Source organism: Petaurus breviceps, unplaced genomic scaffold, assembly GCF_028583685.1.
Source record: "Petaurus breviceps papuanus isolate PSGF00001 unplaced genomic scaffold, PetGlider_PUasm1.0 80, whole genome shotgun sequence".
Lineage (NCBI taxonomy): Eukaryota > Metazoa > Chordata > Mammalia > Diprotodontia > Petauridae > Petaurus > Petaurus breviceps.
The window spans coordinates 4,451,535-4,472,873 of NW_027186540.1; the positions used below are offsets into that span (position 1 = coordinate 4,451,535).

Here is a 21,339-nt window from a genome sequence, read left to right on the forward strand (position 1 = left end):
GGTTTTTTTTTTTGCTTTTTTTTTTTGGAGGGGGGAAGGTAGGGCAATTGTGGTTAAGTGACTTGCCCAAGGTCATAAGGCTGGGTTTTTTTTTTTTTTGGTGTATTGTGTCTGAGGTCAAATTTGAACTCAGGTCCTCCTGACTCCAGGGTCCATGCTCTATTCATTGTGCCACCTAGCCTCCCCAGAAAGTTTTTTTTTTTTAAGGAGATGATGGATGTGGTCAAATCTGTGCATATGAAAGATTTCTCTGGAAGATGTGTGAGAGGGAGATTAGACAGGAGAGAGACTGTTGGTGGAAAGACTAGTTAGGAAGCTTTGCAGTAGGTCATACAGTGGTAATAAGGATGATGGCAAGTGTGAGTTGGAGGAGAGGGAGGTTAGAAGAGTAAGTTAATGTGAAAGATATTGCAGAAGTCAAATGAAGAGAACTTTGCAATTGGTTAACTTGAGTAAGTGTGTATGTGTGTGGTGATGGTGGTGGTGGTAAAAGGAGAGGAGGCTCTGCTTGACCAGGGAGATTGAAAGGTCAAAGATGGTTTCAGGAAAGTTTAAAGCCTGTTTGATCTGGAGAGTGGTGGGCTTTGAACAGGACTAGGGATGTTAACAGGAGGACTAAGTTTTGGAGTGAGGAGGATGAGTTCCATTTTGGATATGTTGAGTTTGAGGTGGCACATAGGCAATATTCCAAGTGAAAACATATAGCAGACAGTTGAAAATATGGAACTAGAGCTCAGGATCTAGGGTTATTTGATGGTATAGATTTTTTTTTCCCCCAAAAGGAGGGGAAAATGAGTCTTAATATAGTCACCGAAGATTATCAGGCAGTGAGGCTGCCAGGCAGCTTTTTGATAAGTGGACACTGGGAGAGGAATAGGTCGGGTCCAGCGAATGTACTGCCGAGACACCACGGGAAGTTGAAGACATCTGTTCTAACTTTTAAGGCCGGTATGTCTCACCCTAACCCCGTCTTTGCGCATTACTTCTGCTTTCCATATCTGCTTCTCCCATGCACAAGAAAACAGTATTCGAGGAGGACTGCGGGGCAGTCTCTGATAGAAAAAGAATGCAGCAGCACAGTGCCACACTCAACTTGGGCTGACTGTTGCGTAGCCAGGGAAATCCCTGCAACTGGGACAGAAGATGGACGTTTGGGGACACGTGGAAGGGGAGAGAAAGGCCAGGGTGTCTGTCTCACTCACGATCCTGAGCTTTTTTGTTATTTTCCTGGCTTCTGCCAAAGGGAGCAGCAGCTGGTGTTGAGGAGGAGGTGGGGGTGGGCAGAAGGTTGAAGGGAAGCCGGAGTGGGCAGAGATGGGGGAAGACTCGCACGTGACAGCTACTCCATACAGGGTTCTGGGCTGTGGTAGAGCATTACCATATGCCCATTCCGGGGCCATCCCCCTTCTCTTTTCCTCATTCACCTCCTTGCACCCAGGCAGCATTATGCCTGGAAGTCTAGCTCTTTAGAAAGGTAAAGGAGTTACGACCTCGCAGGTTCAGGCTCTCCTCTTTGCCCCTCGAACCTCTTCTCCGATACTCCTAATGTCTGTCTCTTCCAGCTCCCCCCACTAGCCTTCCCTCCCCCCACCCCCTCCTCATTATTTGATGTGCGCGCGGTTTTGGTGCAATGCGAATTATCTCCAGTCATTCAGTCTGGAGGGGTTTTGACAGCCCGGGAGAGCCGGGAGCCGGCTCAGTCAGGGCTGTGGAGTTGAACGCCCACCTACACCTTCCTCACCATCACTTCCTCCTTCTCCTCCCATTGCTATAACAACGAACTACATACAGCCTGCAAGCCACAAAGTGATATTGATACAAGCCAAACAACCCGAAGCAGCAGCAGCAGCAGCAGCAGCAGCAGCCCCAACCAAAGACCCGGGTGGAAGGGGAGGAGAAGGGAGCAGTGTGGGTGTGTGCGCGTGTGTGCCTATCTGTCACTCAGTCCCTGCCCGGCCCTTCGCCTCCCTCGCATAGCACACGCACTGTGCGTGCCCACCCTCTCCGCCTCCTGGGTGCCAACTTACAGGGCACTTAGGCGGGCGGACACTCGCTGCTCCTCCTCTTTTCCCTGTGACTGAGAATAGAAACTCCATCTCTTTTCAGTCGGTGTTTCCCCCCACAAAATAAAATCTTCCTACAGAACATCCCTTTTGTAGGGTCCCCCGCCCAAGGCTTTGCAGAAAAAACGAAATAGAACAGGGTTTCCCCCTCGTGTCCCTGCGCCCTTTATTCCCCATCTCCACTCTAAGGAGTATTGAAGTAGCCGGGACAGGAAGCTCCGAGCCCCTCCTGGCTCGGGAAGACCTTGGTGGGAGTAATTCCCCCCCTCTAGTTAGGACTATTGTAATTGGTGGGTTTTTTGCGGGGGGGGGGGGGGGGGGGGGGAAAGAAGGGCAGGGCAGGGCGTCTGAACCCAAGCGCTGCGGAGTAAAGACATCCCCGAAGGCAGCAAACCAGGGAGAGCGAGGGAGTGGAGAGTGGGAAGAAGGAGGGAGGGAACCAGCGAGTGAGCGAGGGAGGGAGAGAGGGAGGAGAAAAAGGAGGCAAGAAAAGTAGCTGAAAGTGGGGTCTGCAGCAGGCGGTAAGGGAGCCGTTTGAGCTGCGGCGGCGGAGACAGCAGCGGCGGCGGCGGCGACGGCAGGAAGTCTGTGCCAGAGAAGAGCAGAAATAAGAGACCGAGGCAGAGAGAGTGAAAGAGGAAACTGCAGAAGAGGAAGCACCGCTGCAGTTGAAAGTCTCTTTCTGGTTCCCTCTCTGAGCATCTCCCTTGCACGCACACACGCCGGCAGCAGCAGCGGGAGCAGCAGCAGGAGTGGCGGCCGGTGGTGGTGGTGGTGGTGGTGGTGGAGGGCTAGTCTGCTCTCCATCCATTCAGGACCTGCACATTTCACCTCCACGCTCGCTCTCCTAGAGCCCCTCGCCTCCCCTCCCTCTTCCCTTCCATAGCCCTACGCACTCCCTCCTCCAGCCCCGTCGCACCACCCCCACTCTTCCCCCTCAGTCGTCCCTCCACCTCTCCTAGACACTCGGCTGCCATGGCCCGCGAGAACGGGGAGAGCAGCTCCTCTTGGAAAAAACAAGCCGAGGACATCAAGAAGATTTTCGAGTTCAAGGAGACCCTGGGAACGTAAGTAGGGGCTGGAAGGAGAGGAAAGGGTGGAGGCGGCGGCCGTGGTCGTGGCTGTGGGTGCTGTGGCGGCTCCCGCTGCTACTGCACCGAGCTGGGATCGCAGTGTCCTCATTGTCCCACTCGAGGCTCTGCAGATTCTCCCTCCAACACCCAGACGTGTGTGGCCGTGCTCCGGGAGCCAGGCATACGTTCCCACCCAGGGCGGTGGTGTGAGCTCGTGGCTTTAAGAGAATAGCTCACCCCGGAGGTTGATTCCCCCCCTTCCCCCTCCTAATTTCTATCCATCTCTGTGCCCAGGTCTGAATATGGTGACTATTTACATTATGCGTATGTTGAGTATTTACACTGTGTGTTTGTACCTATATCGATGGATATGTTGTCCAAAACACATCGAGTTCAAGAGTGATAGGATTTTGTAATATCGCTCGTCTAGATATACATGTGTATAGTATATGTTTACATGCACATGACATAATTGACAAACACAAAAGCTAGCAATTTATACAGCAAGTCCTGGGCGTGTTTGGATAGACCCATGTTTATATCATCAGATAATTCTCCTGTGTTCAGGGTCACATGTGGGTAGGTCTTTGCTCCTGTGTGTATGTATGTATATTATAGTATGCAGAGACACTTGTTTATTTCAGCAGCTCCTAGCAGTGTCTGTCAGTTCAGTTTGACTTGCATGCTCTATCCTAAAGCTGATGGACACAGTTAAAGAAGAGCAGAAAGAATTAGAAGACACTAGGTGTTTTTTTCAGTATTTTATGTAGTTTAATGGTTGTTAGTGCATCTTTTACCTCAGCTCATTTTTTTTGGGGGGGGGGGTGTAGTTTAGGGAATCAGATTAGTTGAGAGAGAGCAAAGGGGAACTACACAAAGTGCAAACGGGCTCACATGAACAAAAGTTATCTCCTTCCCCCTTAAATTTCTACATGCATGTGTACATATGTGAGTGTCCCTGTTTGACAGCCTGAATCTTGGTTGTTGTAGAAGTGTGCATAGCTGTTAAGGGGGGAAAGAAGAGGGGGAGTCTGGAGCTGTCATGTTTGATCAGTCAGCTTGTTCTTTGCTGCCCTATTCTCTTGGCAGTGCCAGATTTTGAATATGGCTTGCCTCAGGTGTAGCCAGTGTCTACTGCAGCTATATAGATTTCTTCTTATTAGCAGGGGGCAGACTACAGCGAAGTTGTGAGATGTGTACATTTCAAGTACTTGGGATTCTAATTCCAGCAAATGCTTTGAGAACTAGAGTTGAATCATCCTTGTGCATCTTCAGGGAAGGCTCTCATAGGCTTGTGCCAATGAAGTGTGTGGTGTGGTAGAAAGAGCAGGCTTTGACCTGGGTTTGAGCCCTGACTCTCTTTGCCACTTACTGGTGGTGTGATTTTAAAGGAGTTATGTTAGCCATAATAAACCTTAGTTGCTTTTCCTTTAAAGTGGAGCCAATAGTTGTCCTATCCTTTTTAAAGTGCTGGAAAAATCATATTAGATGAGAAAGTCTTAATGCAATATTAAGCTCTTAAAGCTTGAAACTGCATTAAGACTCCTAGAACAACTTTTTTTCCCCCTGTAAAACATTTCTTAAACTGTATTGACTATATAAATGCAAGACATGGTAACAATAATAATAGCAATTATTATTATTGTCATTATTAGGCAAGGGCATATTTCTGCTTTTAGGTCTACCTAAAAATAAGATAAAAGAACTTGGGCTTTAATTGAGAGAGTAACCTTTTGCTCTGAAGACATGAATATGATTAATTTGGTTAAAAAACTTTTGAAAATACTTTTGAAGTTTATTCAGGTGCTCCTGTTCTCTCAGCTGCTCAAGTTACTGGGTAATAAAAAGCTTGCCATTGCCTGTCATCCTAGGTATGTGATTGTTGGGCTTCAAGAGGATGAGTTTGGAAAGGGGGAAATCATAGGAGGGTCCATTCATTAAAATGTCATGTTTGCTCTTTCCAGTGTGATTTGTTTCCCAATTCACTCCTCAAAACCGTCATTTCTGTAGTTGGCTCGAATTTTCCCAGATAGGTTAATGTCATTTCACTTAGCAGACATTTGTTCTGTAGGTAAACATAGTATCTGCAGTGGCTAAAAGCTGCTGAAGATCAACCCAAGTGTTTCATTGCTTCATCGAATGACTTCCTCTGCTACTGTAGTTCAGTTGCCTGTAGTTCAGTCTTTATGATGGACTGAAGTTCATATACAGGAGCTAAAGAAAGCCAAAGAGCCCTGTATGAGCAATCTCTAGGACCAATCACATTTTGAGGAAGCTCTGTGCACATAGTGTCCCATTGTAGACAGTAAAGAATTGAGGGTTTTGGGTTTTTTTTTTGCCTTTTGGAAGGCAGTTCAGGTTAAGTAACTTGCCCAAGGTTACATAGCTAGGTTTTTTTGTTTTGTTTTGTTGTGTGTGTGTGTGTGTGTGTGTGTGTGTGTGTGTTAAGTGTCCGAGGCCGAACTGAACTCAGGTCCTTCTGACTCCGGGCCTGGTGCTTTACTCACTGTGCCCCCTAGCCGCCCCAAGAATTGAGTTTTTTAGAAAGAAAAAAAATAGAAAAACTTTGAGAGGCATTGTGGTGTAGGCAATAAGGAGTTTGATTAGGAGTCATGAAAACTTGTATTCAAGTCCTACCTCAGACACTTTCTGTTTGGGAACCCTAGGCAAGTAACTTGGCCTCTTTGTCTCAGTTTCCTCTGTAAGGAGTTGGACTCGATATTTTAAGGTTCTTTTAGGTTCCTTTCAGTTCTCACTCAGGCTATGAGCCTATAATCCTTTGGAAGAACATTTCTATCAAGTTCCCCTAGAGGGCTGGCATGCTGGCATGGGTTCCAGTTTTACTTCCATTCTATACCCTAAAGACGATAAGCACAATTAAAGAACAGAAGTCAATTAATGCCAATAATCTAGAAAATCTTGGACTTTCTGGAAGTGATTGGTCCCCAGTTCTGAATACATTATTTCTCTCTGCAACAAGCTCTAGTGACCTTGGCCAGTATCTAAATATGGAAGCTTTATCCAGTCCATTCATGGCTGATTTTGAACCTTAGCCCTCTTCTATTTGTAATGAAATTTAGCTAAGGGAAGTCTAGAAACTGGCAATAGGATTGGAATGCATTTTTCTTGTGCCTTGTCTGAGAGTAATGGCATATAAAGATCCCTCTGTATTGGCTTGGTTTTCAAATCGATTGTGTTAAAGCCCAGAGCTTGTTAATCCCACCTGTGGGATGGACTTGTTGATGTGAAAAGAGAGTCCTGAATTGGGAGGAGCTGGTGACATAGATTTGGAGAGACACAAGAGAGAGAGGCAGAAGAACTTTTTGGAAGCAGCACCCTCGTGGAGGCAGAGAGAGACTGAGAGAATTGCTGGGGGCCACTTTGAATTGCCCTGGACTTTTGAGACCTGCCCCCTGAGCTGCCAAGGACTGAAGAGACATGGCTGTTTTGCTGGTACTTTGTCTGTCTGTTTTGATGTTGTTTTGCCAGATTTGTCCACTGATGAAAGACAGTCCTTTTGTTGAAGAAGTCCTGGAACCTGGCTGTTGGCTAAGAGCTCCTGAGACTGTCCTGCAGACAGAGAGTGAATACTGTCCACTGGTGAAGGACAGTGCTGTTGTTGCAGAGGTCTGGAGACCGTCCTGCAGACAGAGTGAATACTGTCCACTGGTGAAGGACAGTGCTGTTGTTGCAGGGGTCTGGGAACCTTTCTGTTGGTTCAGAAGCCCTGAAGAAGGATTTTCTTGTTGTATGTTTACAGAAATCCTGGGAGAGGGTTTTGCTAATGTTTTCAGGGGTTCTAGGACTGTTCTACAGACAGGATGAATTAATGAAGGGACTGGCAATGTATCTTGTGGCCTTGCTAAGCCTTGTCTCCCCAGGAACTAAGATTGCTGAGAACTTGCCTCTTGTCAAGATGAAGAAAAGACCTCCATTTGGGTATTAAGTGCTGTGCTTAAACTTGATGTAACTCTGGGGTAGATTCAATTGTGATCCAGGGGTGGGGAACTTTTGACCTTTTTGTGTTCTATGGTTGAACAAATGAATGTACTTTACTTATGTTTGGAAACTAATCTCCATTTGAGAAGAGGGGCTTTGTGGTGGACTAAATGAAGGTACAGCCTAGGGGTGGAGTAGTATTTAGAACTGGGACTTTGTAATTGATTGAATGATTGGAAGGTCCTGGGGTGGGGTAGTACTTGGAGATTATTTAATCACACTTAGTAAATGCTGTATTTTGAATGATGTCATGTTTTGATCTTCTCTGTTCTTGGTTGGTCACTGAATAAAATGGAAAGCACTTATGCTGGTATTTTGAACCTTGGGAAGTTGCCTTTCCTTTGCATTCCATTACACCTTGTAGTTCTTTTTCCTTTTCTTTCTCTTTCTTTTTTTCCTTCTTTTCTTCCTTCCTTTCACAACATTTCTGGGAGAGTTGAATGGCCATCATCCCTTTTGTCCCTCCTACATTTTTATGGAAAAGCACAGGTTAATGTAAAGGCAATTGCCTGACCTAAGTATTCCTAAGAAAAGATACAAACTTGTCATTCTAAACTTTTGTAATTGGCTGTGTAGCTGACGGAGCCAATTCATCTCCTTTGTGAAGCTGAGTATTAAGTGGCAGAGGCAAAGGGGAGAGCTATTTGGTTAAAGTGAGGTGCATTTTTAGAGGGGTAAAGGGATAGAGTTTGTTGGTGTGAGATATATGTCACATAGAGTTGGAACTGAAGGAAGAAAAAGAAACTAAGATAAAGGCAGTCTAGAAGAAAGGGCTTAGTGCCTGTGTGGATTCTGGAGTTTGTTGATGATGTACCAGTGAGTCAAGACTTAGACCAAATGTTTCAAATCCTTTCATGTTTCAGGCTAGCCTCCTTTAAAATGAGGATCATAACACTTAGCAACCTCAGGGAATAAGGTGGTGATATTTGACTGATGTTTATTTATAAGCAGGATGTTTCTAGAGTTCTGGCACAATATGAAGGCATATCAATATAAATTTAACAATAAACTAGGAGTTCATTAATTTTGGGGTACATATTTGCCAGGTCTGTTGTCCAATCAGTTACAGAGGTGTCTTAACAGCTTCTGAAAGAAGAACATTAGAATCTATTATTTGGAGGCATATATGTATGAAACAAAAACACTGGTAGTTTGTCTAGTAAGAACTCCTTATTCATTAAAATCAGTACCATTATTCCAGTCTATAAAATTAATTCCAGTCTATAACATGCACAAGACAAGAGAAGAAGGCACCAATAATGAGCATATTCCAGACAGTGTTTTTCCGGAACTTAATATGTATTTTCAGTTAGAAAGTGATGGTTCCTAGAAACAGCATTACTTTTTTAGCATAGACTCAAAAACAAATTAAGGAGACATAGTAATGAATATTTGTTTGACTAGATAGTACACTGCAGAGTAATAGGAGGTATAGTACCCAGGTCTAGAGAAACTTAGGTTCTTGTCTTGGCTCTGCAGTGACTATGTGTGACCACAGGTTAATCACATACCTATCTTCTTTGGCCTTAGATTCCTTACCAATAAAATGAGGTTGGATTTGCCGATCTCCAAGCACCTTTTTATATAGATATAGATGTTACACACACATATATGAATTACTTTTGCAGTGAATGCAGCATGGCTTGACAATTTCTTTAATAACCAGTTAGAGCATGAAATTGGCTCAGACTGGTCAGTTTTCTGTTGTGAATATGTTTATGCGTCCTGCTAATGGCAGAGTGAAACTGGACTAAAAGACAATGGATCCTCATCCTTCTTAATGTCATTGGTACTAGCCACTCTTTTTCAGTCAATGTATACCTGCTGAGTGCTGAGCTATGTGTAAGAAAAGTAGAAATAAAAATTTTAGTATGGCAAGGGTTGTCTTTTCCTACTGGTGTCATGTTGATGTAACTCATTATTAGAAAAATTCTGAATATATTCATTCTTTGAGGCCATATGTGATCAGTTCATATATAAAACAAGTTGGGGAATTGCCTGAACCTGATTGGAGTGTGGAGTGGGGAACTGGGGAAGGGAGGGGAGGAAACACAAAGGAAATTAAAGTTTTTGGCAGATCTGGCAGTCTGCCTCAGTAGTTATTTACCCTGGAACCATTCAGCATTTTAAGGTCATTGAGAGTCATTTGAAGTAGAAAAAGGGTGTTGGGAGAGGTAGGGAAAGCCCTGGATTGTCCTCAAAGGGAATTGCTTTCACAAACTCTGTTTTAGCACTTTCACTTTTTCATTTTCCGTTTTTTGAGACATGATATGAATTCAACTACTCAATACGATTAAACAAGTGTTTACAGGATGCCTGTTATTCCCCTTCATTATGTGATTGGTTTGCACACAACTTAGTTATTTATGGACCTTTTAATTTTGAAGATGTATCATTGTAAAACTATTGAATGGAATTTCCGTTGGAAGTACCCATTATCAGTAATGCCTTCTTTCCTCAGCTGGACTCTCCTGGTCTTTCATAGTGTTTCAAATGAGATAATGTATATGAAGTGCTTTACCAACCTTAAAACACTATATAAATGTTGGCTATTATTACAAATTATTATTATTTACTCTGGGCAGAATAGCTTTTTTCATTCTCTGGTGCCTAGAAATTCTACACAGTGTATTTGGACAAAGGTGTTTTTAAGTGCACTCTTTTCTGTGACTTAGGATAAATCATTGTATTTTGGGTGTATCTCACAAAGGACTGAAATGTTAGCAGTAGGAAGGATTGTTTTGCTCCCAATGAAAATACCTTCCCTTGCCTGCAGGGGCAAATGTGGGGGAACTGTGTCACTTGTTACAATAGCATACAACTCTTTTAACTGATTTGGGAATTGAATCCCCAAAGGTTAAGTGGAAACAACACAAATACAAAGTATGGCTACTTTTTTTTTTTGCTAGTGTGTTTGAAATGAATATGTAAAAAAAAAAAACAACAAACTTAAACTTCCTATTGAAGAAAAGGAACAGCCTCTATTGTGCATATTTGTGGAACTCTTGGAAAAAACAGACCCTGGCAATATGTAGCCGTCCTTGCCAGTGACTAAAATGAGCTGTTACCTTGAAGAAGAATTTGTACGTTTAGATCTAGGACCGTAATCACAACACTGAACATGTTTGCATTTTCCGTGGGCTGCTACTTCTTTAAGGTCAGGGGAGGATCTTAAGGGTTAATTTGGTGAGTTTTTTCTTTGCCTAGGTCCACAAAGCCCCTTAATCTCTCCTTTCCCTAAACAAATCTTCTTAAATCCCCATCAATCTTTCTCCTCCTCCTACTTCTCTGTGGAAGATTAGTCTCATTTTAGAGGCAGTAGATGTAACCTGTTTGGTCAATTTTTGCAGCCCATGGCAGTCAAAACTGCTCAGAGAGCATAGCAAAGACCTGTGAAAACTGGGAGTTCTTGTCTTCCCCTTATTTAGATTTAGAAAATCCATCTCCAACTCTGTAAGTGAAGAGAGACTGTCTTGTGGAAGGCAAGGGCACTAAAGTCTTGTGTGTAGAATCTGTGGATCTATTTTTCACTCCTGATTCCAGATACACAATTTGATGTCTACAGGGTGAGTAAAACACAAAGGACATCTGGACCCAGGAATAAATACTAACATGACACCCTGACTCCAGATAATGTACTAATATGTTCCTTTCTTATTCTGATGATCTAGGGCAGGAGTGGGGAACTTGTGACCTCGAGTCTACATGTGGCCCTCTGGGTCCTCAAGCACGGGGCATTTGACTGAGTCCAGTTTTTATGGAACAAATCCTTTAATTGTTCTGTGAAATTTGAATTCAGTCAAAGGACTGTACTTGAGGACCTAGAGGGACACATGTGGCCTTGAGATTGCAGCTTCCCCACCCCTGATCTAGGGCAGTGCTGTCCAACTCAAATAGAAACAGGCAATTGAAAGGTTCCCTTTATTCTTGTTGTCTTAGAAAGCCACATAGCAGCACTATCTATCTCCTATTGTATTTTTATTTATTTTGTGAAATATTTCTCAATTACATTTTTAGCTGGTTCTGGCCATACTTAGAGTATTATGGGTTGGTGTCTTTGACACTTCTGATGTAGGACATGAAACTCTCTCCACCCTCCCTCACCTTTTATTGTTGTTGTTTTTGTTACTGCAGTGACCATAACAGTATGATATTACTAAAATTTTTAATATTTACACACTGATTATCCAGTTTGTATATTAATCAGGCTCTACTAAAGAGAACCAAGTATTGTGGTACAGTAGGAAGAAAAATGACTAAGAAGTCAGAGCATCTGGGTTCAGATCCTACCTCTAATGGATACCTACGTAACCTTGGGAAAGTGTCTTACCCTCACTGGACTTTGGTTTTCTTATATGTAAAATGAGGATGTTAGATTAGATGACCACTTTATCTATGATTTAAAAATGAAAATCACAGGCCACATTCATTTATGTTCCAGTAGGCTAAATGATCTTTAGTAGTCGGTTACAGTTTTGACTTCTTTCCTGGTATCCCAACTGATTGGAGAAGATGTAGAATCCTTCCCATCCATTCAAACAACAAAGAACCACACCTAATAGTAAATGTGCAAAGTGCTACGTAAATGTCAATTATTGGTATTATTTATTTTTATTCTATAGGGCAACTAGGGTGGTACAGTGGATAGAGGCCTGGAGTTAGGAAGACCTGAGCTCAAATCTGGCCTCAAACATTTACTAGCTATGTGACTCTGGAGAAGTCATTTAACCCTGCTTGACTCAGTTTCCTCATCTGTAAACTGAAAGAAAAGGCAAAGCACTTTAGTATCTTTGCCAAGAAAACTCCGAATGGGGTCATGGAGAATCAGACACAGCTGAACAACAAGAGCAACATTTTTATCTTGGCTACAAATGATCAGTAGCAGGTAGGAATAGAAGTGGGAAGACAGATCAGCACATGTTAGAAGTGGGTTTGGGAGGACTTAGGGTGGTTCACTGAAGTTGGACTGGGTGTACTTTGCCTTGAAAGCAAAATCAGGCTTCTGAAACCAGAAACATTCTTTGGTCAGTTAAGAACATGTGTTGATTGTCAATGCATATGGGCCGTTCAGCAGAACACTCATATATGGTAAGCATTCATTTACCGTGCTATGTGCAACCATGTGCTCCATTTAAGTTGCCTAACATTAACAAAAAAAACCACAGCCTGAACCTTCCCAAAGGCCCAATTCTATTTCCGCGTGGCCTGTTTTGTCTGCTCTTACAGGCGTGTGCCCTCACCTTCCTTATCTCATTGATTTTGTCTCTCCATACCTACACTGACTTCCAAGACTGTTTTTCTCTTTGCCTGTCTTCAAGAGCTTGTACAAGAGTGTTTTCTTTTTTTAAAAAAATAACTTTTATTCCAAACTGAATAGCCATCATCAAAAACAAATCTTCAGATAAATAAAGGCATTTACTATAAACTCCAAACTATTTATATGTATATAAACTTTAACAAAACAATGACTAACATCTCTTTTGTCTCCTCCTGATTACTTTTTCTTCTGCACATTGAGTAGATTGCTATTTTAAAAATATAGTTCAAGTGAATATTTATTTTCTTATCTGTCTCCACTCTGTGCCTCTTTCTATGCTTTTCAATATCTCTTTGTTGTCATTCCATTATATTGATCTATTAATTTATTCAACCATTCCCCAATTATTGGACCTGTATGTTTTTTCATTTTGATATTATTAATAAATCTGTTATGAATATTTTCTTTTTAATAACATATGAGGGGATAGTGCTAGTTTGGGGGTAATATTGGATCAAAGTTTTGCAAATGATCTTTCCTAACTGTAATTTAAAATAATACAGGATCATTGATTTTACAGATGGAAGATGCCCTAAAGGCCATAATCCAATCACTAGTTTTTACAAATGAAGAAACTGAGGCATAGAGAGATTTAAGTGACTTGACCAAGGTCATACCAGTAGCCAGGATTTGAAGTCAACACCTCCAAATTCAAATCTAGTACCTATATTCCTCAACCACTCTGTCTCCTTTGGTGCCACTACCTCTCCATTTCTCAGATTAAACACTTTCCCCTCCACTTTTCAATCTTCCTTTAATGTTTTCTCTTTTTCCTTCATGGCCCATCATGTTTTAAACAGTTACTTGACTCATTTTGTAATGGCTTCATATCACAGTGTTTTGTGATTTATGCTAAAATATGCCATATCCACTTGTGTGCTAGGATGCATTAAAATAACAACATGTCATATGAACAGGTGGAATTATTTGTGCTTCATATTTTTATAGCTTTTCAAATATCCCAAATGGTTTATTAGCTTTACATAATATTGTGAGGTAGGTATACTAAACGCCAGGATCATTATGGATTTATGCAGTCCGTGAATTAGCCATCCTTGGCCTATATTTCTCCTCCACATCCTTTTAAGATAATAAATTGCTGTTATTTTATTTCAGTGTTCATTAGCATCTTTGTCAGAAGGTAAACAGGGAAAAAAGTCATTCAAATTTGAAATCATTCAAATTTTCTTCTGGGTTGGAAAGGCTAGCTCTGTTTCCCTTGACCAAAAATAATAGAGTTTGGTATGCAAGGAGGTACATGTTCTATGAAGAGATCGCCTGCTATAGGCTAACAAATAAAACTGCAGCAAACTAATATTAAGTACCTACTCTGTGCTGACCATGGTGCTTGATACTGGGGAGACTTCAAAAGTGAGACTATCCTTGAGCTCCTGGACCTTATATTTTACTAGAATGGAATGTATATGGTGTGTTTATATACACAAACCCTACCTGTATCCCTTAGCTTTTTTCCTTTCCATGTTTATAAAGTCCCCACCTTGGAAATTCAGAGACATTATGGATTCAGAAATGGAGAAAGGAAAGAAATAGCAAGAAACATAAACAGATAAGAGGTGACCCAGGAACCTATCTGTAATGGCCCTACTTCTCTCCCCTACATTTCAAAAATTTAGCTTCATTATTTGTTATTTAAAATGTCACCAATTAGTGGATTCATTTTTGTTAGCAAGTATCTTTTAAAAAGTCAAATAGCTCTGGGAGGTTTATGTAACTCTCAGTCCATCACATATTAGTGTGAATTAGTTTAATTTGATTGCTTCCCAATTTGATTACTTTACCCTTAACTGTTACCTGAGGTCAGTCATACTGAAGGGGAGTTTTGATTGGAGTGAGGAGAGGTGGATAATTTTAGAACATGGATTATTCTGTTGAATACAAATAGGGAATGGCTCACAAGAATGAGTGACATAGAGAGGTAAAAGGGCACTGAGTGCCCAATTACATGGCGCCAAGGCAAAAATAATTATGATTGACACTGATATTGCACATTAAGACTTACAAAGTCTTTACATACATTATCTAATTTGATCCACATAATAACCCTGTGAGGCAGGTACTACAGGTATTATTGCCCTCCATTTATATATGAAGAATTGGAACTGGAGACTCAGGGAGGTTGTGATTTTCCTAAGTTGCACAGCTAGTAAGCACCAGGATGCCAAAGTAAAATTTCATCCATTTCAAAATTTTGCTTTTGGCTGGCCCTGTATTCAAGAAAGAAAAGGAAATGGTTGTTTTCCTTTTCCTGAGTGTTTTTTTTCTCTGTCCTTTGTTCTCCATCATTCATCATTGAAAGGCTCGTTGCTTCTGGGACACAGAGCTAAGGCTAGTACTATTAATGATATCATTTAGCCATACGACAGGTTGAGTGGCCATGTTATGGGCTCACTGGAGAACAAAGCCATTATTATAACATTGTTTTTAGGAAAAAAAATGTTTTTTTAAATAACTTAAAAATAAACGAATTTTTTGGAATGCAACCCTGTTCCTAAAATGGGTTCTTTCTGTATATTGCAATAATGTGCAACTCAGATTACTTTTGCTTAGAACAGCATAATTATCTGATGAGATAATTTGCCATCCTGGTTAGGACAAATGATTTGTCTCTTTAGCCCCTTCAATTCCATCAGCTTCAGGAGGATGAGGAGGTTCCATATGTAATGGATTTAATGAACCAGATGGTAGGGAAAGAATATTGATTAGTCTTGTAAAATTAGGTTACTATTTTTAAGGAGGTATCAGGGATTATAGTCTTTAAAAATCTTGTGTTTTCATAAATTTAAATGACTTTTGGGATAGCTAGGTGGAGTCAGGAGGACCTGAGTTCATATATGGCCTCTGACACTTGATACTTATTAGCTGTATGACCCTGAACAAGTGACTTAGCTCCTTCCCCACCCCCATCCCCCCACTGACTTGCTGGGGGGCTGTCTCCCGGTGGTAAGGTGGGTACATGATCTGTCAGTAATGTAATCACAAAACTTGACCTAGCTTACACAATCACATTCTCACACATTTCCATGTCAAATTTTGTGATGAATTTTATCTGGCTTTATTCAGGTGTTTTATGTTGCTGTATATTCACACTTTGCTGTTAAAAATTAGGAGCACTGACATGTGGATTTTCTCCAGAACAATTGGGTAGGTTCCATTTAAGTAATACGTCTTTTAGCCAAGGGAATTTCTTGATAAAATTAAGCTGATTTGTTTGATCAATCTTAGGCAGTCCAGCCAAGAGTGACTCACTGTGGAGATTTTTTTTTTTCAGAATTATTAGTAGAGGTCTCAAATTTATCTTCAGGAAGATATTATGAGTAATTTGTATTTGGGCCTACCAAGAAGGCAATGACTTAGGAATTTTGGGAAAGGAACATAATGATCAGGCAGTTTGCTTGGGATTCTTAAGTTCTGTGGTCTGCTGGTGGCTTAGAACTTAAATGTGTTCATGAGAAGAAGGAGGAAGAAGCACCAAGAGCCATTGTGAGTGGCTGCTGAAAGAAGCCATCAGAACTGCTGAAAGTTGGGACAGGGTAGCAGAGAGATGATTTGGGTCAGAGAGCAAACTTGCTGAGTGTAAAAATGGGATGGATTAAATCTGCATTGGTGACCAAGGTGATGGGGAAGGAGGAAAAAGTAACACTTTCTTCTTGTCCTTTTCCCTCTCCAGGGAGGAGCTGAATGTGTGTGTGTGTGTGTATACACACACATATATGTATATACATATATATACATGCTATTTATTTCCTGCTTCCATTCCCTTCTAAACTATTTGACAGGCAGTCAAGATTTAGAAGCCCTATTTTTTTCCCAAGTGTTTACTTTTTGTCTTAAATTGTTACTCTGTGATAAAGTTTGTTGGCCAAAACTCAAGTTGTTGGATGTATTGGTTAATTCACAATTGATGATAAGGAGAACAGGAAAAATTCCTCTTTCAGAGATGAAAGACATCTTATCTAATAAGCCTGGCTTAGGAACTGGAGATTCAGAGTCCAAGAAAGGAATGGTTTTATCTTTCATGATGCTATAGACTGTACAAGTCCCAAATATATAAGGCTAGAACCCTTGGTCTTTTTTCCCTTTTTATAAAAAGACAGTGAACCAGAAATAGTGACTGTAGGGAAAAGAAGTCACCATCTACAAGGTCTGAAAGATGTGAAGTGTCTGAATTTCCCAAGTACATTTCTAAAGCATAATCTCTGGAGAGGAGGTGGAAGCAATGACATCTGTTGCCCAGCTAGAGGGTATCTACAGTGCCTTGAAGTGTAGCTGTTCTACCAGCATCCAAATGAGCTCCCTCTGGAAGTTAGACACATATCAGGCTGGATGAGCAGTAGTAACTCTTTTACAGTCATGATCTTTGTTGCTCTCTAGGTTATCACCATCATCATCACCATCATCATCATCACTACCACCACCACCACCACCACCACCACCACCATCATCATCATCATCTTCAGCAGCAGCAGCAATGGGGGTGGGGGCAGTTATATTCATCACAGCTCTAGTGTGAGGGCTTTGCTAAGTCCTTTTCAGGGCTGCCCATACACCTTTGTTGTCTACCTATCACCCAACTCTCACCTGTGGCTCCAAGAAGCAATAGCATGTTCAGCAGCTATACGTCCCAGTAAAACCATCTTGGCAGATGGGCCAAGAGGGTAACTGACAGGCCTTAAACCAGTCAGTCAGTTGGGAGGGTGTCTATCCCAAGCAAATGAAGACTCCCCCCAGAACAGGCAGATGAGAACAATTTGTTCCGATGATCAGGAATGCAGCTGAAGCAGATGCTGTGGAGTGCTTAGAGCTTGCTCAGACATTGAAGACGCCAAGGTCATCCATTGCATCCCAGGCCATTGCCAGGTCATCTTGACTTCAATGACTGTGCAAGAGAGAGTGAGGCTGATGACTTTGTGAAGCTCTGCCTCACTTAAATCCAGTTCATACTTGAGACAAGACATAGCCCTGTGATGTCATTGGTCCTCTTCAAAAATGAAGGATGGACAACAACATTCATCCTCATAAAGTATCAGGATTGAGCTAGGTGCTAAAAAGAACTTTACATGAGTTATCGCTCCTGTTAGTGTAACTTAAATGAGACAGACAGGGAAAGGAGATAAAAGAGGGAAGTTGTGTGTGTGTATGTGTGTGTGAATGTATGTTTTAAATGAACCTGAGGCTTTATCAATGGAGCGAATTTCTGGTGGAGAACTTCTACCAATACAGATGAGCACCTTCTCTGTAACTTAGCACATGCATTTATTATTGGTAGATTTCTTTTTAACATATATTTATAATGTCTTTTGCTCTTGTACCAATCACTTACATGGTCCCCTCCCACCATCATTTGTACTTTCTGCTGCAACAAGGAAAACCAGCCAAACAAAATCAATCAACCCAATACAGTGACTGTGTCTAATAACACAATTAAATATAATTCACCTGTAGTCCCCTTTCCCTCTAATGAGATAAGGGAGGTTTCAACATTTCAGCATCTGTTCTCTGGGACCAAGATTGGTCATTATACTTAATCAGAGTTCCATTGTCTTTTAGATTTGTTTTCATTTGCATTCTTGAAGTCATTACCTATACTGTTCTCTTGGTTCTGATTCATCTCCCCTCCTCCCCACCTCCCCCCCCCCCCCCCCCCCCCCCCCCCCCCCCCACTGCATCAGTTCACATAAGCCTTACCTGGTATCTCTGAACGTCTCAGTTTTATCATTTACTGTGTGTATTCATTATGTTTCTATACCACGATTTGTTCAGTCACTTCCCTATCAGTGGGCACCAACTTTGTTTCTAGTCATTTGATATCACATGAAGTACTGTTCTGAATATTTTAGTATATATGGGGCCTTTCTATCTTCAATGTCCTTGGAGGTACATGCCCAGTAGAAAGATTATGTGGTCAAATGGAATAAACATATAATGACTTTTCTGGCATGATACCAAAATGTTTTCCAGAAGACTTGGACCAATTCATAGTTCCACTATTCCTTGGTAGATTTGTCTGGACATAAATGACAGGGAAAGAATTTGAAAATGACTAGGAGAAATGTGGCCCAAAATATGAGAGCATGGGAGTCTGAAATATTCAGCAGTACCAGATGTATTTTAGTAATTTTTGCCTCAAGTATTATATAAAAAGATACTCTTCTATTGCAAAAACAATTCCTTTTCATTCTAAGTCATTCATTTATTTTCGAAACATAAAGCCATTAGCTTTCCCCTTTTTTATGACTTAGCTTTGTCCTGAATCATCTCATTCCAGACATCTAACATTCTGGTATCTTTATGAGTGCATTACAGTTTGTAATATTGTTATGATTACCAGTGATGGGATTCTGACAAGCAACTGCACAACAATAACCATTATGAAGGAACCCAAGCTTATTAACAATAGTAATAATCATCATAATAACTAGAAAATAAATTATGTGTTGGTGGTTTTCCTTTTTCAGACATTATTTCTTCTACATTTCTTTTTCTCTTCTGTAATTTCCCTGATAAGTCTCCTAAAATGAACAATGGATACTAGAGGGAAGGGGAAGACATTTTGTGTAAGATGAAAATCAGGAGTACTGTGAAGTCATTTCACTTTTCTCTTTCTTGTTACCTCTTTCTTTTGTCATTTCACACTTCATATACCATTGTGACCTAAAGAGGTGAGAGGTAACCTCAGCAAGACCAAGACTTTTGAAGATTCTTGTAAATTTATGTTGTGTTTTTTTTCTGTGTTTGTGACTATTTATCCACTTTAGATGTCCTTGAGGACCGAGACCATGTCTAAGCTATGTTATGTTAATTTATATTTATAGCTCTTAGTGGTTATTGCATTAGAGTAAGCCCCTAGTAATGCTTTCATTCCTTCCTCCTTTCCTAAAGCACTATCACAATGTTATACTAAAGCCTACCCAGTGTCTTCCAGAATCACTCAGAGGAATCAATTTTTTGCAATGATAGACTAGACAGGTGTCTGTCTACATGTTGTACTTTCAAAAAATTTTGAGAAAACACTACCCACCTTGATTTCTTCAAATAGGTCCCTACCGCAAAATCTTAAGAGTTGGAAGGAACCTCAAAGATCATCTGATTTCATTGTCATTTGAAATATGAATCCCCTCTGTAATATCCCTGACAAGAAAGCATCCTACCTTTTTTTTCCCCCCAAGACCTCCAATAGCAAGGGAACTCATTACCTTCTGAGATAGCTCATTCTGTTATTGGATAGATTCTAATTGGTAAGGATACTGCTGCCTAACAATCCCAAATTGGAAATTGATTGCTTTGTAAATAATTACAAATTTTGTGCTACAAGAAATGACAAAAGGGATGGTTTCAGAGAAATCTGGGAAGACTTATATGTCCTCATACAGTGAAATAGAGTGGAATCACAAGAACAACTTCTTCTATGACAAATAAATTGAAAAGATTTAAGAACTCTAATTGATGCAATGATCAACTATGATTCCAGAAGACTGATAATAAAGAATGAGACAGAGATGATAGACTCATGATGCAGATTAAGACATACATTTTCTAACATGACCAATGTGGAGATTTGTTTTGGTTACATATGTAGGCATTACAAGCATTTTTCCTTCAGTAAGGGGGTGGGAATGAGAGAACTATGCTTATTAGTAGAAAAAATAAAATGAAGATAAACAAAGAGGAATAGATTGTTTTGTCTTCATTCATTTACCATGGTCTTATGACCTTAAATTGTTTTGATAGGAGAGAGGGGAGAAATATCATGAGGTCACTGGGTGCCTTAAAGAAAAACTAACCCTAGTGTGAGGAGGAAAAAAAGGACATTGAAAGGGAAAATTCTTGATTTAGAAGACAAATCACCTACTTTGCAGTTTTACTTATGGCCATTACTTGTCATAGTTGTAAACATGTTCAACTTTTAGAAATAACAACAATGACAGCAATAGCTAGCATTTATATAGCACTTCAAGGTTTGCAAAGTGCTTTACAAATATTGTCTTATTTTATGCCAATAGAAACTGTTGGAGGTAGGTGCTATTATTATTCCCATTTTACAGAGCAGAAAACTGAGGCAGATAGTGGTTAAGTGACTTGGCCAGGATCACACAGCTAGCAAGTATCTGAGGTGGGATTTGAACTCTGATCCTCTCTACTCTGAGACCCACTCTCTAGACTTTCTGCTGCCAAGACAAAATTTAATAGTATATTTTTGGATTATCTGGATCCCTTTACCAACCCATTAGTGGGGATAATCAAAAGTTAACTGTATTTAGTTATGTCCACAAGCACCACTGTTTAGTTCCATTCCTCTTTGGGACTGTCACTGATCCTGTCTTAGCTATTACTGCTAGTAGGGACATATATTTACCTCCTTTCATCTTTCCCTCTTAAATCAATACTCCCTCACAGTTTCATTATCTTTTGTGGGACCCCCTTCAGTTTTTCTGAACACAGAAAATAAAACTACGGGTGTGGTCACAGTTTCAAACTGAATTCCTTTTCTTTGGAAGATGTGATAGTACAGTTCTTTCATCATGCCTCCTTCAGGAAATGCTGATCACCTGACAGCTCATTAGATTGACTCAGCTTTTGATGCTCACCATCTTTCATCTCCCTTAGTTGCTTCTCCCCTTTGATTGGAGGGCTCCAGGGCACAGCAATAAACTCCTCCCAAAGCCTTCCTTTATAGAGGGCTCAGAACTTTCCAAGCAACTGTGTTTTCCATCATTGGTTCTTCTTAGTTGCCTGGCACATAGTCTACTAAATTTGTTGTATTGACTCTTATGATACTATCAGATAGAACCAGAGGAATTTCTGTAACCTGTGCAAGTTCCCAGAACTGCCCCTTTCCTCACTTGGATTTACCAAAATCTGCCCTATT

At 40.9% G+C, this 21,339-nt stretch overlaps 1 protein-coding gene and 1 pseudogene across 1 annotated transcript in view; one reads left to right on the plus strand and one right to left on the minus strand.

Annotated features, from left to right (window-relative positions):
* LOC138175994 (glyceraldehyde-3-phosphate dehydrogenase-like) overlaps window positions 1-21,339 on the minus strand; it is a 302,812-nt pseudogene that overhangs the window by 65,907 nt on the left and 215,566 nt on the right.
* LOC138175992 (calcium/calmodulin-dependent protein kinase type 1D) overlaps window positions 2,398-21,339 on the plus strand; it is a 482,214-nt gene continuing 463,272 nt past the window's right edge. The window contains exon 1 of the mRNA XM_069106661.1: window positions 2,398-3,130. Within this exon, the coding sequence (XP_068962762.1) occupies window positions 3,039-3,130 (92 nt within the window). The 5' untranslated portion in view covers window positions 2,398-3,038. The remainder of the gene's footprint in view (window positions 3,131-21,339) is intronic.